Source organism: Macaca thibetana, chromosome 3, assembly GCF_024542745.1.
Source record: "Macaca thibetana thibetana isolate TM-01 chromosome 3, ASM2454274v1, whole genome shotgun sequence".
Lineage (NCBI taxonomy): Eukaryota > Metazoa > Chordata > Mammalia > Primates > Cercopithecidae > Macaca > Macaca thibetana.
This window is the reverse complement of record NC_065580.1, coordinates 68,614,566-68,639,133: the sequence shown is the minus strand read 5'-3', so window position 1 is coordinate 68,639,133 and position 24,568 is coordinate 68,614,566. Positions and strand designations below refer to the sequence as shown.

Below are 24,568 nucleotides of genomic sequence, written 5' to 3'. Positions count from 1 at the left end.
AGAAGCTACACAAATTTGGGAATCAACTTTGAAAATAGATATATGGTTCCTCCCACAAAAAATACATAAAGAATATGGTCTTGATGGGTGGTTTTGATATAAAATTAGTTTAAAATTTTCTTTTTCTCTTATTTTAATGTTATTAGACTTTATTTTTTGATACACATTTATTTACTACCTATTTCTAAATATTCTGAGTACAAAGGCATTGTGGGAAGCATTTAAATAAGAGTATTTTATTTCAGTTTAGTGAATTGTTACGTTCCTCAGAAAAAAACAGTTTGGGCCCAAATTAATATGGTCATCAGGTTTTGCCTGCAGAAAGCAAATGTATTTCATCCTCAAACTGTTTTTTAAAAAACTATCCTAAAGAATAAGTGATCATCACTGTTTTTATTATAGCCAATTAAGTTCCTTTTTTCAAATGTATATCTGGATCCAGAATGTTTTTGCAAAGGGCCACTTTTATACTGCTCAAATTTAACACATATTAGTTGTTCAAAATTGAATCTCAAATGTATTCCAGTTTCCTTAATTATGTTTGAAACATATGGAATTATTTAAAGTGGAGGGTAACTCAGACTTTTGATGTGGATTTAGTCCATGTGTACCACCATTACTTTGTGGGAAAGTCTCTTTTCGTTTACTTTCATTTAGCTTTTGACTTTATGGAGAAGACTTGACAAGAATCTAGTATGTGAAAGTGCAGTATACTCCTGCCTCTGTTAATACCTAAAGGTTTTATAAGGTCCTTTAAGATTCAGATCATTTTATATTTCTCTGGACAAAATAAACAGAAATTTCTAGTTGAGTGAGGAAAGTTTTGATTATATTTTTACTTTTTGTTTTGTCATTTTATGATATTGGATAAACTGGAAAACGGATGCTGTCTTAGAGAATAAAAAGATAAGGATACAATTACATGCAGATTAAAAAATAAAAATTAAAAAATATATTTTTTACTATAGAAGTATTCATTGGATTAAGCACTGCATTGAGAGAGTTTATGACAGTGTAGTAGTCCAAATTCTCCAGAGAGACAGAACCAATATGAGAGAGGGTTTATTAGGGAAATGAGCTCACAGAGTCAGGGAAATTTCATGAGAGGCCATGTGCAAGGTAGAGAACCAGAGAGGCCAGTGGCATGGGTCAGTCCAAGTCTGAAAGCTTTAGAACCAGGAAAGGCAACAGTGCATCGCCCATTCTGAGGCTGAACACCCGAGAGACCCTAGGAGGCTGCGAATTCAAGTCACAGAGTTCAAGAGCCAAAGAACCTGGAGTCTGATGTCCAAGGAAAGGGGGAGAAAGATATTTCCTTATGGAATGGGGAGAGAGAAATGGGAGTGGGGAGAGAGGAGGAAACAGAAAGAGACAGAAACCCCTCGCTTTCATCTGCTTGTTTCTATTGGTCCTGCATGACACAACCATTTCCTCTGGAAACGCCCTCACAGACACACCCAAAAACACTGCTTCACCAGCCATCTCAGCATCCCTCTAGCCCGTCGTACTGACACTTAATATTAACCATCACAGGTGGTATTTAATTTCATGGAAATCTTATCTAGTAGGTATCATTTACTATTCAAAGAGGTAAAGTAGATTACATCTAGAGTTAGAATCTAGTTTGATACTAAGAGTGGGTAAAGATTCTGGGTATGGAGTAGCAGTCAATTTAATACATGTCCTCCCATTTGGCTAACTATTATGAAAGAAAAGGGAGTTGACCACAATAAAAAAAGAAAAGGGAATATCACAGAAGTATAATTCAAAAGAAACAGATCATTTAACATATATACACTTCAACAATTAAATGCCATATATTTAATATTTCTATTTAAAAACAAGCTCATTATATTAGCTAGGCTTATCTTGGAATATAAGTCAAAAAATTATATTGAGTTAAAACCCCTAATGATTACTTACATGGCTTTTTGGCTAAGTTGAAGAATTAGCTCCCTTTTGCAAACAGGTATGACATTATGTCTAAAATTAATAGATTCACACTCCATTGAGGAAAATGCTGAGGCTTTTACTGTACGCACTGGAGTAGATACAAAACTACTTCTTAAGAAACTACAGGCCACACCTGTAATCCCAGCACTTTGGGAGGCAGAGGCAGCCGGGTCACCTGAAGTCAGCCCGACCAACATGGGGAAACCCCGTCTCTACTAAAAATACAAAATTAGCTGGCATGGTGGCATAATCCCAGTTACTCAGGAGGCTGAGGCAGGAGAATCACTTGAACCCAGGAGGCAGAGGTTTTAGTGAGCCAAGATCGCACCATTGCACTCCAGCCTGGGCAACAAGAGTGAAACCCCATCTCAAAGAAAAAAAACTTGGCTGTGTTTTTCAGTGTTCCTCCAGCCTACCCCTCAAACTGAAGCCCACCCCCACACTGAGGTAGGCTTATTTGGCCTCCATTTATTTCATAATATGACCAAACCATGTAAGTACACCTTTAAAATGCAAACAAAATGGCTATAATCAATACTTCTCAAGAAAATATCAAATTCATGATTGTAAAATATCAAAAGAAGATGTCATAAAAAATATACTATATATTTATTTTTCTGTTCAGAGTTACTTTCTGAGTAAGTCAGACAACCACATGTCTATGTGCTCTGGCAAAATTTTATGGGTTCCCACAGAATTACTTTAAGAAACCCATTATTATATTAACAGTTACTCTAAGGGTTCAGGATTGTTTAAAAGCAAATAAACCTTTAAAAAGAATAAATTATACACAAAATAAAGATAAAGTATATTATACATGTCAGAAGAGAAATCAGAAATCAACTTCAAGTAGATTTTTAAAAAGTAGAAAATAAATGAAAACAAAGGTTTTGTTTGTAAAGATGACTAATGTCCATAAACGTTTAGCTAGGCTTACTGAGAAAAACAGAGAAGACACGTGTCACCAAAAGCAAATAATGTAGGGGATATTAGATAGGGTATATTAAAAGTATTATGAGAAAATATTGTATATAATTTATGCCAACAACTTTGACAACATACATTAACTGGACAATACGTACAAGCCAAGAAGAAATAGAAAGGTCTCAATAAATTTTCATTAAGTAAAGAAATGAATAACTAAAAGTGGCTTCACTGGTAAATTCTATTAAACATTTAAAGAATGAATAAGAACTCTACAGAAATTCAGGAATTGGGAGAGCAAGAAACATTTCCCACTCATTTCTAATTCTAGTGTTCAGATACCAGACCCCCCCGCCCACATATCTCAAGAAAGTGAACTATATTTCTCTCATGAACATAAACACAAAAATCCTTAACAAATCGTCATCAATTTTAAATCCTATAAATTCTAAAAAGATATTATACACCATGAGTGAGATTTACTCCAGAAATACAAAGGTGAATTAATATCCAAAAAATCAATTAATATCTTATACCACATTAACACGATAAAGAGCAAGCACCACATATTCATCCCAGTAAATGCAAAAAAAAAAAAAAAAAAAAAAGCATCTGGCAAAACAGAATCCCATTTATAATTTCAAAATAAATAAAACACCCTCTCAATAAACTAGGAGTAAAAAAATGCTTTCATTCTCATAAAGGATAGCTATTAAGAAACCTATAACTAACATCGTACTCAATGCCAAAAGAATTATCTCTACCTAAGCTTCAGAACACAAAAATGGCCATTTCTGCAGCTTTTATTCAAAAACACGTTGGAATTCTGTGCGAGAAACAACAACATAAGTGCAGACATATAGCTCAAAAAGAAGACTGGCTTTATTTGCAGATGACATGTTCTTATATACATAAAATCCTAAAAGTCTAACAAAAAAGATGCTAGAATTTACAACCAAGTTGAACAAAATTACAGGATTAATATAGTAATATTAAAATAAAAAACCTATTGGATATTCATGTAGTGGCAACAATCAGAAAGTCAAGTTAAAATTCCCTTTCAAACAGCATAAAAATCACTAAAATATGTAGCAATATATTTAACAAGAAAAAGTGTGTAAAATAAAAGCTACACAAGATTTCTGCAATAAATTAAAGGCAATTTAAGTAAATAGACATATATGTATAAATTGGGAGACTCAATATGATTAAGGATTAAAATTACATCAAATTAATCTAAATTTAGTGCGATTTCTATCAAAATCCAATAGGTTTGCTTTAGAAATTGCAAACAGAATCCAAAAGTTTTATCAAAATTCAAATGACTTAGAATCGCTAAGACAATTGTTAAAAACGAGCAAATTTGGAGAACCCATACTATCTAATTTCAAAACTTGCTATAAAGTTACAGCAAATAAGATAGAGTGGTACTGGCATAAGCATAAACATATAAGTCAAAGTAATGAAATAGAGAATCTAGAAATAAACTTATACATTTATGAATAATAGTCTTCAAACAGTGCTTCCAAAGTAAATCCATGAGAAACAAATAGCATTTCCCTCAAATTATGTTGGACTAACTGGGTGTCTATATGAAAAAAATTGAACTTGGACCCTTGCCTCACGCCATGCACAAAAATTAATACTCAAAATTAGATCATAGACCTACATTAGAAAACTAAAATTATACAATATTCAGAGAAATACAAAAACATTTTGCAATCTTGGGAGAAAATATTTATACATCTTGTATCTCATAAAGGATTTGCATTCAAAATATATGAAGAACTTTAAAAATTCTTAAACAATAAGGCAAGCAACCATGTTAGAAAAATTAGCATAATTTGTGAATAGAAACTTCACCAAAGAAGATATGTAAATATCAAATAAGCAAATGAAAGTATGTTCCATATTATTAGCTTTTGGAGGAATCAAAATAAATAAATCACAGTAAGATACCACTACATACAAACTATAATGATTGAATAATGTACAATTAGCAAAAGTCCTGTAGCTTCTTATAGAAAATCAGATGAATGTGGATGTCCAGGTGTTTCAGCACCATTTGTTCAACAGAATATCTTCTCCATTGAATTACCTTTACTTCTTTGTCAAAGAGTAGGAGTTGACTATATTAGTGCACGTCTATTTCTGGGATTTCTACTCTGCTCTGTTGATCTATTTATTCTCTTGACAATACTATACTCTCTTATTTACTGTAGTTTTATAGTACATTTTGAAACTGGATCGTGTTAGCTCACCAACTTTGGTTTTCTCCTTTAATATTCAGATTATTTCTTCTTGTATGAGTTTTAATAGATTGTGTCTTTTAAGAAATTGACATTTCATCAAAGTTATCACATTTGGGGGCATAGAGTCACTTATACTATTTATTATCCTAACTCTCTCTCTCTGTCTCTCTCTCTCTCCATCCCCCATGTCTGTCTCTCTCCTTAGTTAACCTGATTAAACATATATCAACTGTATCTTTTTAAGAGAGCCAGCTTTTAGTTTCATTGATTTTCTCAATTGGTTCTTATTTTTAGTGTTACTGATTTCTGCTCTAATTTTTAATCTCTTCTGTTTACTTTGAATTTAATTGCTATTCTTTTTGCAGTTTTTTTGGTAAGAGCTTAGATTATCAATTTTTGATATTTCTTCTTTTTTCAATATGACATTCAACACTATAATTTTTTTCTAAACACTCTTTGCCACACTCCACAAATTTTACTAAGATATATTTTCATTTTCATTTTCATTTGACTTGAAATATTTTTACTTTTTTGATACTTATTTAATTCATGTGTTTTTAATATCCAAGGGTTTTGAGAGTTTCCAACTATTTATTACAGGTGTCTACTTTAATTACATTGTGATTTGAGAGCATATTTTGTATGACTTTTTTATTTAAAAATTTTAAAGTGTATTTTTAAATCATAATTTAGCCTTCTTGGTGAATGTTTTATGTGAGTTGGAGAATAATGTGTACTCTTATGCTGTTCGATGAAGTATTCTATGGTATCAGTTAGATTCAATTGATTGATGGGACTGTTCAGTTCAACTATGTTCTTACTGATTTTATGCCTGCTAGATTTGTCAGTTACTGACAAAGAGGTATTGGTATCTCCAAGTAAAACAGTGGATTCATCTGTTTCTCTTTGCATTTCTATCAGGTTTTGCATCACATTATTTTGATGCTCTGTTGTTAGGTAAATACATACACATGAAAGATTGTTATATCTTCTTAGAGATATAATTCCTTTATCATTATGTAATGTTCCTCTTTATCTCTGAAAATTTTGCTTCTTCTCAACTCAGCTTTGCCTGAAATTAATGTTGCTCTTCCAGCTAGTATTCATGTTGTATGTTTCTCTATTACTTTTCTTTTAATCTGTCTTTATATTTGAAGTAGGTTTCTTGTAGACATCTCAGAGTTGAGTCTTTTTTGTGAACTATGACACTCTTTGTCTTTTAATTGTGTATTCAGATTTTGAAAGGAAACAGAAATAGATTGTAGAGGAAGATATTATCAAAGAAATAATATTAAAATACCACTTTTCTAAAACAAATGACATTTTTTCCCTACTGAGAGATCTCATGGAATGCCCTGCACAGTAACTGGAAAGCAATCCAAAGGCAAGTCATTCTAGAATGTTAATGTGTTAGGGGTATTTGGAACACTAAATGGCCCTACTTCCCAAACTTGACATTTGGCATCCCCTCTGTGTGGAACACTCTCTTTCAGAGACATGGCTCTATGGGTTGCTCCCTCATGTCCTTTAGGCCCTTGTTCATAATTGCTATTTAATTAAGATCTTTACTAAAACCCCTAATTAAAATGCTATTTACCCCACAGTATTCTCTATACACTTCACTTCTTTATGTTTTTTTTCCATAGTATATAGAACATATTATATCTGTTTTTCTTATTTTATATGTTCACTTTCTTTTTTATATACTCTCTATGATGTTAGCTCCACGAGGATGGAGATGATTGTCTGGTTCACTCCATACTGAATCGCCAGCATTTGGAATGGTGCTGGGCATACAGAAGGCACTAGACCAATTTTTGTTGTAGGAAGAAATGATGAAAAGTTTAAAAGTTTCCTGAAAGAAACAATTAGGATACAAGATGGCATATAGCTTCTCAACAATAAAACTGAAAACTGCAACTCAGTTTGAAAATAAATCAACTGTGAGTGTAGAATAAACACATTCACATTTACTTTTACTGATAGAAACGGATACCCAAATTTTATATCATATGTATCCTTTGTTAGGAAGCCCTAGAGGATAGGTTCCACCAAAATAAGGAAATAAAGAAAACATAGAAAGCCATGGGATCATAGAAACAAGAAGTATATTCCAGGAGAGAAGCAAAAGCATTTACAAAATGATGGTGAAAATAAGTCCTAGAATAAGAGCTATGCAACTGACCTGATGGACAAATTGTCAGGATTGGGGCAGAAAGATGGAGGCCTTTACTATATATGTGTAAGGGAAGAGGGAGAAAGGACTGATTGATTATCTAACTTATGTGATGTTTGTAGTGAAACTTTGTTCTTATATATGGTATATAATTCAGGAAAGAATGAGTAAGAGGCAGTGATGCAATATTGATGAAATACCCCTAACACATTAACATTCTAGAATGACTTGCCTTTGGATGACTTTCCAGTTAGTAAAGCAATTTCTAACTCCAGGAAAAAATACTTGCCAAGAAAGAAGATAGACTCATAAAGTCATCATAGTATGTTATGAAGTTCAGTTGGAAAAATATTTACAAGTCACAATAATGTAAATTCTGAGTATTTATTTAACACACAATACAATATAGATCTCTATGGGCTTGTGAGATAAAACATTAAGTGAAAATATATGAAGACAGAATACTATGTATAGCATAACCACATTTTATATTGTTACATCAAAGTTTGTGATTGGATAGTAAACATTTAGAGACTTATCTGAAAGATGTGAACCAAATTATTACTAAATAATTTTAAATATTTTTCTACACTTCTATGTTTCTTGATTTTTAATATAAATAATTATCCAATAACTTTTAATAATTAAATTTTACATAAAAATAGACCCAAAACGTAAGTTTAATTCTAGCACATTACTCCAGTTTAAGTCCACCATAATTTAGCCACTCTCTCTTCATTGTACATTTAGATTGTTTCCAGTATTTTTCTAGTTTAAATACCCTTGTACATAAATATTTGAAATTCATCTGATTATTTTCCTAGGATACTAGCCAAATGGAACTGTTAATAGGAAAAATTGACATTTAAGCCTTTTCATAATAATCAAGAGTGGAACGCTGAAGGATTAAGACAATTTACACCCTCATAAGCAATGTTTTCTCACACCTTGTCAACACCGGGTGGTATGATTCTTCTTTTCATGCTTGACAAATTTACCTTTTAAAATCTCCTCAAATTTGTATTAGTTGATTACTAGTTATGCAAAACATGTGTTCACATTTTGTAATCCATTGACAAATTTAGAATCTATCCCTTTCTCTTCCCTTCATTGTCATTGTTATAAAGACTCCTATTGTCTTTCTTGAATTCTTGAATGCCTATCTGATCACAGAGCCAAGCTCTCCTTCTTGTGTACCAACATAAACTGCTTTTAGGATTATTTATCTAAATCACAAATCTAGTCATATCATTTGCTTGCTTAAAAGTCCTTGAAGATTAGTAATATTCCACAAAGTCAAGTCTGAACATATTAGGGTGGCACACCTTGTCAACATTAATATGGGATCAAATATTTTCTTAAATTATAAAAATGTGCTTTCATGACACCTTTTGTTAAATAATCACAAATAACTTGAGATTAGCCACCCCATATGTTTACCACCGTATTTACTCTGTTCACTTAAGTAATGATTAGTCAATGATAGGTCAATATATTGACGTAGGACAGAGTGAAATGGTCTACTCTAAAAACTAAGTTATTCAGCTACTTATTCATTAAAAAAATCTATTGAATGTTACTATGTGCCAGAAATTTCTCTAAGTTCTAGAGACACAGTGGCTAATAGAACCATCTATGCCCTTCCCTTTATGAGGTTAATAGCTGGGAGTGGAGTATGATGACAAAATTAAAAAGTATTTTTTTTCTTTTTAAAGAGTGATAAGCAGTTAAAAAGCTGGATTATCAACTCTTTAGAAAAACCAAATAAAACACAGAAAACCCTGACTTGTACTGTTTGTAGATATCCCATTGTGGCTGATTTCAATCTACCAGTGGGAACAACCGGCTCACAAAGTTCTCAAATATTGAACAGCTGGCTCTGGAGAGTCATTAAAGGTACACCCCCACTGATAGTAGCAACAAGATATTAGAACTGGAAAACTGGTAACTGAATACTTAAGGTAAAAGAGAAGTGTCCTACTGAAGAGGTGACATTTAAGCTGAGACACAAATGAAGAGAATGAGAACATTAAAGGTCAGATAGAAGAATTTTCCAGACAGAAAAGTCAGCTATAGCCAGTGCCCTAAGGTAGAAGGAAATTACTTGATATATTTGGAAGTCAGAAGGAGCTAGAATGCAGAATTTTTAATTTATTTTCAGGTAGGAGAAACTTGAGATCAAAAAGCCTCTTAGGTAAGATACAGACAGTAATTTGGGAGAGTTAAATATGAGCAGGAAGCTAAGATCACCTTTGGTTCTTTTGTCTCGTACTTCTCTGCTAATAAAGGTTGAAACTACTGGGTGATTCCAGGATACACACACACACGCGCACACACACATGCACACACACACATACACACTTTACCAGAAATCTTGGTTTACAGAATGCAAAACGGAGCAGGAGATAGTATTATTTTATGCTACTGAAAGTATTCATTCCAGGTACTCCAGTCTTTATTTCTTCAATCTTGCTGACCCCACGAATCATCTACACTTTGACATTTTGTTACCACTTTTAGAGTACTAATAACTTACACATACTGTATATCATTTGGGCAGTATTTGGGAAAAATATAAATCAAATTACAGAAACAAAAAAGGTAATTAGATTAAATTCTTTTATCAATTTTGGGGTCTTTTCCTTTTAAAGTCAAGATGACAATGGTAGCTCTGTTTTGAATATGTTATCCAGAGTAAGTAGAGATGCAGTGAATCCGAAACAGTATTTTAAAGAATGAATCCATTGGAGTTCAAATTCAGGGCTTGACAAGTGAACAACTCCTTCTGCGTAAAAGTAAATCCTATTGTGAAGCAAATGGAGATTAGAAGGATTAAGTGTCACATGTGGAGGGTTTCAAAGTGGATTTGTTTTTATTATTAAAGATATTTTTATGGGTTAATTGTACAGGGATCTGGCTCATTTGTTTTTTCAAAATTGAGATGAGTCAGAAAGTCCCTGGGGCAGGAGAGACTGCTGCTGCATGTGAGGATGTGTATTATTCATTCCAGTAATACATTTGCAGCTAACAATCTTGAGAAAGAGATTATGACTTGTAGGTAGTCTCAAAAGGAATTAGTTGTTATTGACATGTTACCTATATTAATAGTTACAGTTCTGTCTTTATCTAAGTGATTATAATTTGTATACACATTCGAATTGCAGTAGGAATAATACTCAACATTTACACCGAATTTTAAGTTCAAGGCAATAGCTAAGATATTGAGTTGTTTCAAAAAATGTAAGCGATATATAGAATGACTTGTCAAAGCTAGAAATTCATTATTTTTCCTCATTGAAGAAATTTTAAAAATCAGGTTTGTTTTTGATGAGCTGTCTTTCTCTACAAATAATACCTAAGAAAATATCTTAATTTTTTTTTTTTGAGACAGGTCTCACTCTGGATTGCCCATACTGGAGTGCCATGAGGCAAAAATAAATAAATAAATAAATAAATAAATAATCTTACTTTTTGTTCAAATTATAGAAAAATATTTTCAAAGCTCCAATGGAATTTATTTAAATATATGTATCACATACTCTTTTACTTTATTTCTTGAAGTTGTGTGTTGACTTAGTCATCTAGAATTACAATATAACCATGAAAAATATAATCTTTGTGATAAAATAAACACATGATGCTGATAGAAGACAACAACAAATGCTTCAGAAGGTACTTATTAAGTGGTGGGATCCTGAGTAATTATACATGAATGAAGGAAAAGCAGAGAAGAGTATTCAAAAATTATTTCGTTATCAGGTCTAAGATGTTCTATTGATGAGTAATAGAATGGATTTCATGAGAGTTTGGATTTACTTCTAAGTGTACCAAAAAAAGCATATTTTTGGAAGTTCAACAGAAGAAGCCAGTTAGTTCATCTGTACCTACATGGAAAATAAAATTATGGCAACTGTTCACATTACTCAGGCCAAAAAATAGCCAAATTTCCACCACGACCATTATAATCATCATCACAATCAAGAAGAGCTCTTAAAGAAGAACCAAATGGACAAATTTAGCTTTGAAATTTGAAAAAAAATGTATACTTTTACATGATTTACTTCAGTGCATAATTCCTTTTCCTTTATATAAAATTCAGTTTTATTTAAAAGAAAGATATTAAACTCAGCTTCATCCAAAATTGAGGTAATTTTCAAAATATTTTGGGCTAAAATAAATTTTTAAATGGAAGTATTTCAACATTATCCAAGAAAGCAGTCTAACAAAGTTTATAGCAAATTTAATTATTCCAGTGTTTTTTAAAGTGGGAAGCATGTACAAAAATTCTCCATAATATTAATAGATTTCAAGCAAAAGGTATTTTTAAAATGCTGTGTTAAATTAGTTTACCATGAAATCTCAGCTATTTTAATATCCCATGTAAGTTGTCAATCTCTGCATTAAATATGCAGAAGTATGTGCTGTAAAAGAGACACAAGACAAGAGGGCACTTCAGGGAGAGGGAAGATAATGATCCAAGATGAGCATGTGGGAAAGCATAAGACATGTTTAAAGAAACTGTAGGGAAATTCTGGATTTGCAGAAGATAAATCTGGAAATGGAGGCAAGAGCCAGATTGTGGATTCGAATAGCATAATAAGTAGTTCAGACCCTTTCAAAAATCAGTCATCAAGCACTAAATATTTCCTAGGAAAAGAGTGATCATATAAATGGGGTTGTATGAAAAGATTTATCTGGCCATAAGTGGATGGGTTGGTGTGGAGCAGGAAAAATACTGGAGGTGGGGGGTCCAGTTTGAAGACCTCAGCAATGATTTAGAAGTGAGATTAATTATGATGGTGGAAATGAGAATGCCAAATGAAGAATGAGGACAAGATGCACTGCAAAAAGAGAATGAGGTAAATAGGATGCAGTTTCAAAGATTTCTAAAGTGATCCCCAAGAGAGTGATGATGGCCTTAAGCAGCCATAGTGAATCATTTGCTCCTTCATAGATTACACTTTTTAACTGCCCCCATGCCTTGATAATAGGTTTTCTACCATATAGGACCTATTATTCTTGAGTACACAGTTAGCTTCTATTCAGTCTTTAAGAAATCCAGCTCATTTATCTTCTCTTCTTTCCGGAATCAGTTTTTTTTTTTTGTGCTCTCTTTTAAGTGTCCTATGTATAAATTTTTTACAACACTTAAATTAATGTATCACAAGATCTATTGACTTGTCTTCTCTTCAATTAGATTACCAGCTCCCTGAAGGTGGAGACCAAATGTGTCGATTTTTCACAATGAACACAGTAGCACACAGTTCAAACCAAGTCATTGTTTGATGAAGGAGAATAACCAGGAAAGTTAGAATGACAGAAAGTCAATAAACAAACAAATGAAACAAGCAAATAGATGGAAGACGGAAATGCACATGTAGAATAGAATAGAATAGAATAGAATAGAATAGAATAGAATAGAATAGAATGATTGAGGAAGGTTGTTTATCAACATGTTAGATAGCTAATAGAAATAAGACTGATGAAAGTGATAAAAAAACGGAAATTGATTAGGCAGGATTCCAGAGTACAAGAGATGCTGTGGCTTGCAGACCTGGTATGGGAGATTCACCCCACATAGTTCAATACTTCCTACAGTTCTCAAAAGATGCCTCATGCTCTTCAATTTTCTTACCTTAGCTTCTTATATTTCCACCGACAAGAATGCCATCTCATCTTGATCCTCTATTTTAACATTTACTTATACATGTGTAAGATACAAATCAAATCCCACTATTGCATGAGACCTTTCCTGGTCTTTTATTTCTCCGAATCCCCGAATAATTTTTTCTTAATATTCAGCCTGAAGACCACCTGCATAAAATCCCACAGGGAGTGGTGCTTATAAGAAGTTTCTCTTTACAGACATAATCTATCTAATACAGTTAGAAGGGTTAAAATAATTTGAATCATCATTTTACAAATACAAATAAAGATATTTGAGCAAATGACCATTACAAAATCATTAATGAGAAAAAAGCCAGTGGAAACTTAATGACAAATGGATCAATAATCTGATAGTACCTCAACTCACTCACCAAACTTAAGGTTATAAAAAGAGAGACAGGCCAGGCGCAGTGGCTGAAGCCTGTAATCCCAGCACTTTGGGAGGCCGAGACGGGCGGATTACGAGGTCAGGAGATTGAGACCATCCTGGCTAACACGGTGAAACCCCGTCTCTACTTAAAAATACAAAAAACTAGCTGGGCGAGGTGGCGGGCACCTATAGTCCCAGCTACCTGGGAGGCTGAGGCAGGAGAATGGTGTAAACCTGGGAGCCAGAGCTTGCAGTGAGCTGAGATCCAGCCACTGCACTCCAGCCTGGGTGACAGAGCGAGACTCTGTCTCAAAAAAAAAAAAAAAAAAGAGAGCCAACCAGACATTATATGCCTCCTTATGGAAGGACACAAAATACCCTCTAATATATTCTTGCCACGAAAAAATATGTCTGAAATTGGCCAAATCCCTATCCATAAAAACCAGTCAAAAGGACACCAAGGAAAATGTTGAAAGATAACAGTGAGTAGAATTTTGCATAATCCCAAATGTGGGAAAAAAACTGCAAAATGTACAATTTAAAAAGGGACAGAAAAACCTATAGATTAAAATATATTAAAAGAGACTTCAAGACATGTCAACCAAAAGTGTGGATATTTAGGGATACTAATTTCAATGAATTCAAATTTACAAATCATTTATGAGACCATTAAGGTAACAAGAGCACTAACTGGTATTTAAAAATTTACTGTTGATTTTTAGGTTAGATAATAATCAAAACATCCATTTTAAAGCATCACCATATATCTTGAAATACTTTTAGATAAAATGATATACCATCTGGCACTTGCTTCATAATAATGTAACAGTGGCGGAGGTGTGGTGAGTGGTATAAATCAAGCAAGATTGATTATCATTGAAGTTGGGTGATAGCCATTAGTTCACATTTATATATGTTTTAAGTTTTTCATTTTTAATTCATTTTAAAATATAGATTGCTAGACCCTATCTCAGAATTATTGAACTAGAATATCTGAGGAAGATTCTGGGAATCTGAACAATTAACATATTCCGAGGTCATTGTTACGCACACTAGGATTTGGGAATTACAATCCTTAAACAGTTTATCTCATTATCTAGCCCTTGTCAGAGAAAATGAAGCCAACTATATACATATATCTTATTTTTAAGTATAAAGGCTGTGTCTTTGCCAGGCTTGCATTTCCCAAGGATATATATACACACACATATATGTATATATACACACATACACATATATACATACATATATATGTGTATATATGCACATACATATATATTTAGTATACACTCAATAAAATGCTAGTGATGTCTGACAAAATATTTATTTTTGCTTAATCTGAATAAATATTTAAGATAGAGTATACAAGACTTACCCACACATTCCAACATGCCAGGTACATTTGGCATCAGGAATGTGTACTTTATTACAGCTGTTAGCAATAATCTTTGGCCACATGAAATTTTTTTTCTCAGTTGGTGGTATTTAACATTCCTAAATTGCCAGTATCACCATACCTCAATCAGCAAGGATAACATCTAACCAGATGAGAACAATAGCCTCTTTTTTCACATTTGGAGAGTAGGTAATATAAGAAGCCACATGTAGTATATCAACGCTAATAATATAGATGTCCATATGATCTTTCAAGTAAATAAACTGAAATGTTTTCACCTGTGATTACCCCAGGCTTTTCCCTTTTGGATTTTTTGTTTGCCTGTTTTCAGTGTTCCATTTATTAAATAACAACTCTGACTTTCTTTTTTTTTTTTTTTTTTTTTTTTTTTTAGAAGGAGTCTCGCTCTGCCACCCAGGCTGGAGTGCAGTGGCCGGATCTCAGCTCACTGCAAGCTCCGCCTCCCGGGTTCACGCCATTCTCCTGCCTCAGCCTCCCCAGTAGCTGGGACTACAGGCGCCCGCCACCTCGCCCGGCTAGTTTTTTGTATTTTTTAGTAGAGACGGGGTTTCACCGTGTCAGCCAGGATGGTCTCGATCTCCTGACCTCGTGATCCGCCCGTCTCGGCCTCCCAAAGTGCTGGGATTACAGGCTTGAGCCACCGCGCCCGGCCTAACTTTCTTAAGAGAGTATGCTTAGGAAAATGTAATCTTTTATTGAGAATTGCTTTCCCAAAGACCTAATATTTCCTATAACTTAGAGTCCTTGAAAGATGTAGACTATAATAGATTCTGTCCTAGCCCTAGTCCAGGATTCTAAACCTATCACTAACTAGTTAAGTAACTTTGAATGAGACATTATTACTTTTCCTGGGTCCTGGTTTCCCTACATACAGTTGACCCTTGAACAACATATAGGTTTGAATTGAATGGGTCCACTTACATGTGGATTTTCTTCGACCTCTGCCACCCCTGAGACAGCAAGACCAACTCCTTCTCTCTCTCTTCCTCCAGAACCTACTCATCGTGAAGACAATGAAGATGAAGACCTTTATGATGATCCACTTCCAGTTAATGAATAGTAACTATATTTTCCCTTCCTTCCCTTATTTTCTTAATAACATTTTCTCTTCTCTGGCTTACTTTATTGTAACAATACAGAATATAATATATATAACATATATAAAACATGCATTAATGGATTGTTTATGTTACAGTAAAACTTCTTCCTGGTCAACAGTAGGCTGTTAGTAAAGTTCTGAGAGAATCAAAAGTTATATGCGGATTTTTAACTGCAAAAGTTACATGCGGATTTTTGACTGACATTCCTAACCACTGTGTTGTTTAAGGGTTACCTGAATATAATTCTAAAATAAATATGTCAGTCTATTCTTAGATTATCTCTAAGTTTACCTCTAGTAGTATAGTACTTCTAGGAAAAAATGACTTTGGATAACATTTAAACACAAAACACAACCTTTCCAGGGGAAAAAAAGGACATAAAATGTTCTCACCTCATAGTCTTATATGACAGTAAATAAGGTCAAATTCATGCGGTTCTGTTCTGAAGGTACAAATACAGGAATATGAAGGACTTTTCCCACTTTGGCTTACCTGCTTATGAGCATGATCATAAGAATTAATATGATTGTCAAACTCCTGGTGTTTGTGATACTGCTTGTCACATAATTCACAGTAAAAGTTTGCCTTTACATCTTCCAGGGCCTTTGCTGTGGACTTCTCCTTTTCTGCAAAATCCTTTAAGAAAAAATACAAAAATGTTGGTTAGACTTCTCTCTAATAGCATAACCAGATCTCATATTAATCAAAGTGGTATTTAACTTAAACAAATATGATGGAGCACATTATTTTCTGGGAATTCATGACACTGTGAAAGTAACTTTTAGTTTCGCATCATCCCTAACTTATCAACCAACATATCATGAGTTCTAAAGTAGCCCTGGCCTGAAGCCTGGTTGTTACTCATCCTTCTTGCCACCCGTTGCTAGGTTGTGATTGTGCCTATTACCAAGCACATCACTGGCCATTCTTCTTTATATCCTTCACTGGCCTCTGTTTTTCTGATATTATCCCTTAAATTTTAGTGTTCTATGCAATTCTATCTTCAGCCAAATGATGTATCCATTTCATATGCTCTTCCATGGGTGTCCCCATTCACACTATAGATAGAGCTGGATGTATCCACAATGTTCAACACTGCCTAAGCCTCCTCCGCAAGCATCAGTTCCTGCTACACATTACCAATGGATTTATGTCCATGTTCTTCAAAATATTCTCCTTAAAATTTTTAGTATGCTCCATTTAAAACAGTTTTGGATACATAATTCTCCTGCTTAAAATCCTCTTTAACTCTCTCTTTGATTATAGAATAATAGTGGCCAATGTTTACTGAGTATAAACTATGCACAAGGTATATGAATTATCTCATCATTCCTCACAACAATTCTATGAGTTAGGTTCTATTTTCATCTGCATTATAGATGCATCAACCAGTGCTTAGAGAGATTACACACTCATGGTCTCCAAGTTAACAAGTGGAGAAGGAATTTGAATTCAAACAACCTATGCCTGGCTCCTTTGTTAGTAAACAGCTGTGATTTGCTATATTCCTTTAATGCCAACCTTCTTAATATACCAGAAAAACTTCTTACCTTGCCTGTATCATATTTTGTCAAATCCTGCTTCTATATTTTCCTCTTTAATTCTATTACCAGATATGTCACACAGCATTAAATTATCTGTTTTCATGTCTATTTTTTCCACCAATTTTTTGAGGGAAGAAGCTATTTTATTCATTTTTGTTACACAATGCTAAACAACATGTTGTCTAGCCCGGAATATGTGCTACTTAATATACATTATGTAAGTTAATGGATAATAATGGTTTATATATTTATGCCTCATATCATTCTACAACTTTTGCTCTATTATCCCAATACCAAATAAAAGAGTGACTGGCACTTTGAGAATACCAAGTAAATATGTATATACACTGAACAAACAAACTAAAGAATGGATTTTATCCTTGTTTCTCCAAAACAACTATCCTTGATAGAAAGAAATCAGGTCATAAGTGTACATCATAGGCAAATAGCTGACCAGAAAAGAAAGTAAGCAGAAATAATTGTAGGCATATTTTCAGAGTAGGGTGAAGTAATGGGACAATTAATTTAGACATGTGGGTAACATCATGATTTAAGCCCAAATATAAGAGGGCAAAACACATGGCAAAAAGAAAGAAGGGCATGATACCATTAACTAACAGCACAACTAGACCAAGTATATGGATTGCCTATCTAAGAGAGTTAAAGTAAGAATTCGGTTACATTCTAGAATAATGCCTGATATAAAAAACTAGTGGACAGGCTGTAGCCAGTAATGAGAATGGAGACTCTGATTTCAAGGTCAAATTCCAGTTGCTGAAAGAACTAGGATAATTGCCAGCTGAGACAGTCACTATTGAGAAGTGAGAAAGGAGTACAGCATTGAAGTGGTGCTAAATCCCTTGATTTAGTAGACTTAGAATCAAAGGAAACCATTATTTCTACACTCTTTCTCACTAAGTTATTTTTCTTTTTTTGAGGTGGAGTTTCACTCTGTCACACAGGCTGGAGTGCAATGGCACGATCTGGGTTCACCTCAACCTCCTCCTCCTGGAGTTCAAGAGATTCTCCTGTCTCAGCCCCTCCAGCAGCTGGGATTACAGGCGTGTGCCACCGCGCCTAGCTACTTTCTTTGTATTTTCAGTAGAGATGGGGCTTCACCATGTTAGCCAGGCTGGTCTCGAACTCCTCACCTCAGGTGATCCACCTGCTGCAGCCTCCCAAAGCGCTGGGATTACAGATGTGAGCCACTGCACCCGGCCGGCTGGCCTGCCTTCCTGCCTGCCTGCCTGCCTGCCTGCCTGCCTTCCTGCCTTCCTGCCTTCCTTCCTTCCTTCCTTCCTTCCTTCCTTCCTTCCTTCCTTCCTTCCTTCCTTCCTCCCTTCCTCCCTTCCTCCCTTCCTCCCTTCCTCCCTTCCTCTTTCTTTCCTTTCTTTCTTTCCTTTCTTTTTCGTGTCCTTTCTTAGTATAATCACAAGGACCGGATTGACACTAGGGATTAATTTGGTTTAATCATAGTTCTTCTTTTTTTGCTCTGTCGCCCAGGCTGGAGTGCAGTGGCATGATCTCAGCTCACTGCAAGCTCTGCCTCCTGGGTTCATGCTATTCTCCTGCCTCAGCCTCCCAAGTAGCTGGGACTACAGGGGTCCACCACCAGACCCAGCTTATTTTTTGCATTTTTAGTAGAGGTGGGGTTTCACCATGTTAGCCAGGATGGTCTTGATCTCCTGACCTCGTGATCCGCCCGCCTACACCTCCCAAAGTGCTGGGATTACAGGTGTGAGCCACTGCGGCCGGCCTGGTCATAGTTCTTCTTACTTCTTTATGACAACAGCCTTAGAAAACTGACCATGTTCTTATACAATGGTCAACACTGCCTTAGTACTCAAAAATACCTTAGCCTCATGAACTGGGGTAGGGGAACAACTGAAAATTCAGGATAGATTTGAGGCTAAAAATGTATTTTTATATTCTTTCAGATTATGTAGAAGATTTTATGACAATAGTTCAATGGTCAAGAGTGAATGTTTACCTTCATCTAAACATTCTATATTTCTAAAATGTTCTTTAAGTATCATATTGATGATTTTTAATTCAAAATTTTATAATTTTAAGACAGCTTCACCAAAATTTAAGTTTTATACCATCTTTTTCTGAACACTTCTATTTTACAGGGTCATTAGACTAAACTACACATCACATTTCTTGCTTCATTATTCTTGCCAGGAAATTATGCAGATATCCTTATCTTTCTTACCTCTAAGGTGCTAATGACAATCTCTGGGGCATATTCTGGCCTCCTTATTAAGAGAGAAAGAGTAAACCAGTGGAGTATAAATACTACCATAAAACATACAGACATAGACTGAATTATAAGGGTAGAAATCTCTATTATTTTTTAAAGAGGCAACTGATATTTAGTAATTTCATGTTTTGTATAAAGTCTAATGGCTAGGTAATGGTAAAGGGGGGCATGCTTTTCACTGTCTCATGCTACCTCATCCATCCAACCATCTATCCACACATGTAACCATCCATTCATTCAACTGTTTATTAAGTATTCATACATTCAATTATCTCTTATTTAGCAACTTCTAAATGTCAATTTCTTACTGGGTCTTATACTCATTAATTTACAATTTAATGGGAAAGAATTACTTTCCCATTAGAGGTAAAAACTGTAAGTTGCGATAGAGTGATAATCACAAGTTGCTATAGAGGGTTACCTAGATCAGACTACTTAAGAATAATTAGAAGTTAATGTCTCTCTCACATAGCATTATATACACATTATTAGCACACATTATTTCTTGCTTTTTGTTGAATGACAGGATGCTTTTACTGAAAAAAAAAAAGGCCTGAAGGTAAATAAGATGACTTACTCTTTGAAATAATTATACAATCTTTAAATATATTTAGAGATGGAGTGTAAGTATGAAAGAGTAAAAAATGATGACCTATTCTCAGTATCAATAAAGTTTTAAAATAAAGAATTATAGATACAAGATTTGATATATAATTCATTCATTCATTTGCCAGTTATTTAAATTTCCCTTCTTACAGTTTGCCTAGAGGAAGAAGTTTTGAAAGCTTATCTGACAGAAAAAAAAATGTATAACATAAAAGAAACCTTCTTGTTAATCACTCTCAATGATTCATTAAAGGTTGAAAATAAATTACAAATTGTGGCCGGGCGCGGTGGCTCAAGCCTGTAATCCCAGCACTTTGGGAGGCCGAGGCGGGTGGATCATGAGGTCAGGAGATCGAGACCATCCTGGCTAACATGGTGAAACCCCGTCTCTACTAAAAATACAAAAAACTAGCCGGGCGTGGTGGCGGGCGCCTGTAGTCTCAGCTACTTGGGAGGCTGAGGCGGGAGAATGGCGTGAACCCGGGAGGCGGAGCTTGCAGTGAGCCGAGATCACGCCACTGCACTCCAGCCTGGGAGACACAGCGAGACTCCGTCTCAAAAAAAAAAAAAAAAAGAAAAGAAAATAAATTACAAATTGAATATGACAATTATCTTAACGAGAGTCATTTTTAAAACATTCAGTAATGCCAAGGGGAATTTTTTGTTGTTGTTCAGTATGAATTCTGTAATAATTACTTTTTATACTTAATGTTTTGGGTGCAAGGAGAGAATATGTACTTTTTCACACCAAAAAGTGTACGTTAATGCATAAAACAGGTATGTTTTTAAAGTGCCAAGTATTCTTACTAGAGTAATGCATTTAGAAGTATGAATGTTTGCTATCAAATTGTTATTATTATTGTAATTATTATGGCACATTAACTCCTCATGAACTGCACTGTAAACTAGAAATGTGCCACGTACTTGACACTTGTTCACTCACTTAATCTTCATAATAACCCTCTGAAGTATATTCTATTATTATCTCATTTAAAGATATGGAAAATAAGGCACAAACATGTTTAGAAATGCATTCACTGTATTAAAGCTCAGATCTGTCTGACTTCAGAGGCATGATTCAACATACTCAAGGCTGTTCCAATTACTTAGCATTTATCTAGATGCCACATAAGTCCAGGCTGTCTCTGCTAACTCATTTGTGGGTTCAGGATGATATGGAGCAGTTAACTCCCAGGAAGAGTGAGATAACTAATTGTAATTTTAAAAATATATAATGCTCTTGAAGCTGACAGATGGGTACTAGGAAAATGCAAGGTAGTAGTCTTGTTGCATTGGTTGTAAATATGTGCTCTGATCATAAAAAAGAAAGGGAAGAAATCAATTGCTGTTCTTCATTGCTCCTTATGGGTAATACCAGCACAGAGCTGTGAGAATTGAATTCATAGTCTTTGCATGAAAGCCCACATTTGACCTTTCACTGTTATGCGTAAGAGATTGCTTTAAGAATTCTAATATTCTCTAATTCATTCTATTAGCCCCAAATGAAATCCTGCTTCAAAGAGAGTGAATTTCCCCTCCTCCAATCAAGTGGCTGATGCTGAGTCAGAACTCTTTTGGCACCCATCATCTTCCTGCATCTCTGTAACAGCTTGGATAACAGAAAACTTGCTTTAGAGGTTTCATTTACTTATTTATTCTATTTTTATAATAGGAAAAAAAAATCTTAGTCTTTGAAACCTGACTAGCTTGAATGTCAGCCTCTATCTTACAGAAGTTCAAACTCTAAAGGTTTCAGTTATCTCAGAATAAATTAAGGGGGATAATAATAAGCAGCTTACAAGATTATTGTGAAGAAAAAATCTTTTTATGGAAGTACTAAGTACACCACATGGCAAATATAGGTGATGGGGCTCAGAATATGCCACCCCAAAATATGACTGTAGGAAACCTAAGTATGCCACTCTAGTACACCTCCTTAGCATAAGGATAATTTTGAACTAGTTATTTTGAGAAGTTATAGACACAGGAGAAGCTTTGAAAAGTTATCTATCCTTTTCTAAGATAAATTTACATCTATAAAAGAAAGCTTTACTTGTAAAGGTGTCTCCTAAGACACCTAAGACAACCTAAAAGAAGGCTAGCTCTAAATTACTAGAGACTCTTAATAAATGGAAAAGGCATGGACTTAAATCTGCATAACAAACCTTTTCCTGTTTTGTAGTAGCACTTTTCATGGGCCTTAACCTGACCTTTCACCTCGTACTTCTTTGTTTCAAAGAACGATGATATTCAAGCCTGAAGTCTAAGACAACTCTTTGAAATTTAGTCTAGAAATTTATTTATTTCTCCGGGTTATCTCCCATGTGCACAGGAGGTATACATGTTATCAAACTTCTGTTTCTTATCTTGTTAATTTGTGTTTTGTTATAGGGAGTCACAGCAAAATGCTTGAGAAGAAGACAATTATTTTTCTTCCCCTATATAGGTACTCAATGTTTGGATGTTCTGGGGTCTGTTTGTGTGTGTGTGTGTATCACTGAATGCATGTGACAGTATAAAATTATTTTCAACAAAATACCATTTTCCCCTGAGTCTACAAAGCAAATTCCTGATGGAAATTTGGGCAGGTAAGAGGAATTTTTTATCGTCTTTAGCCCACTGTCTCATACAAAAGCTAGCAAATTTACAAAGAGAATAAAATACCTAGGAATATAGCTAATGAGGGAAGTGAAGGACCTCTTCAAGGAGGACTACAAACCACTGGTCAGGTAAATCAGAGAGGACACAAACAAATGGAAAAACATTCCATGCTCATGGATAGGAAAAATCAATATCATGAAAATGGCCATACTGCTCAAAGTAATTTACAAAGTAAGTGCTGTTCCCATTAAATTACCATTGACATCCTTCACAGAATTAGAAGAAACTATTGTAAAATTCATATAGATTCAAAAAAGAGCTTGCATAGCAATGACAATCCTAAGCTAAAAGAACAAAGTTGGAGTCATCATGCCACTGGACTTCAAAGTATACTACAAGGCTACAGTAACCAAAACAGTATGGTACTGGTACAAAAACAGGCACATAGACCAATGGAACAGATTAATCAGAATAAGACCACAAATATACAACTATCTGATCTTCGATGAACCTGACAAAAACAAGTAATTGGGAAAGGATTGGGAGAACTGGCTGGTCATATGCAGAAAATAGAAACTGGACCCCTTCCTTTCACCTTTTACAAAAATTAACTCAAGATGGATTAAAGATTTAAATATAAAACCCAAAACAACAAAATCCCTAGAAGAAAATCTAGGGAATAGCATTCAAGACACAGGCACAGACAAAGATTTATTGATGAAATTGCCAAAAACAATTGCAACAAAAGCAAAAATAGACAAATGGGATCTAATTAAAGAGCTTCTGCACAGGAAAAACAACAACAACAACAACAAAAACACTATTATCAGAGTGAACAGGCAGCCTAAAGAATGGGAGAAAATTTTTGCAATCTATCCATCTGACAAAAGTCTAATATCCAGAATCTACAAATAACTTAAACAAATTTTTAAGAAAAAAGCAAACAACCCTATTAAAAAGTGGGCAAAGGGCATGAACAGACACTTCTGAAAAGAAGAGATTCATGTGGCCAATAAATATATGAATGAAAGCTCAACATCACTGATCATTAGAGAAATGCAAGTCAAAACCACAATGAGATATCATCTCTTACAAGTCAGAATGGAGATGCTTAAAAAGTCAAGAAACAACAGTTGCTGGCAAGGTTGCAGAGAAATAGGAATGCTTTTACACTGTTGGTGAGAATGTAAATTAGCAACCACTGTAGAAAACAGTGTAGTAATTTGTCAGAGATCTAGAACTAGAAATACCATTTGACCCAGCAATCCCATTTACTGGTTATATACCCAAAGGAATATAAGTCATTCTGTTACGTGAAATACATGCATACATATGTTCATTGCGGCATTGTTCACAATTGCAAAGACATGGAATCAACTCAAATGCCCATCAATGATAGACTGGATAAAGAAAATGTGGTACATATACACCATGGAATACTATGCAGCCATAAAAAGGAATGAGATCATGTCCTCTGTAGGGATGTGGATGGAGCTGGAAGCCATTATCCTCAGCAAACTAATGTAGGAACAGAAAACCAAATGTCGCATGTCCTTATAAGTGGGAGCTGAATGATGAGAACACATGGACACAGGGAGGAGAGCAACACAAACTGGGGCTTGTCTGGTGGTGGAGTTGAGGGAAGGAGTGCATTAGGATAAATAGATGATGTATGCTGGGCTTAATACCTAGGTG

The 24,568-nt window shown here is 34.6% G+C and overlaps 1 protein-coding gene across 1 annotated transcript in view; it reads right to left on the bottom strand.

Moving 5' to 3' along the window:
* Nucleotides 1-24,568, bottom strand: part of ZNF804B (zinc finger protein 804B) — a 599,143-nt gene that overhangs the window by 108,164 nt on the left and 466,411 nt on the right. The window contains exon 2 of the mRNA XM_050785313.1: nt 16,352-16,495. Within this exon, the coding sequence (XP_050641270.1) occupies nt 16,352-16,495 (144 nt within the window). The remainder of the gene's footprint in view (nt 1-16,351; nt 16,496-24,568) is intronic.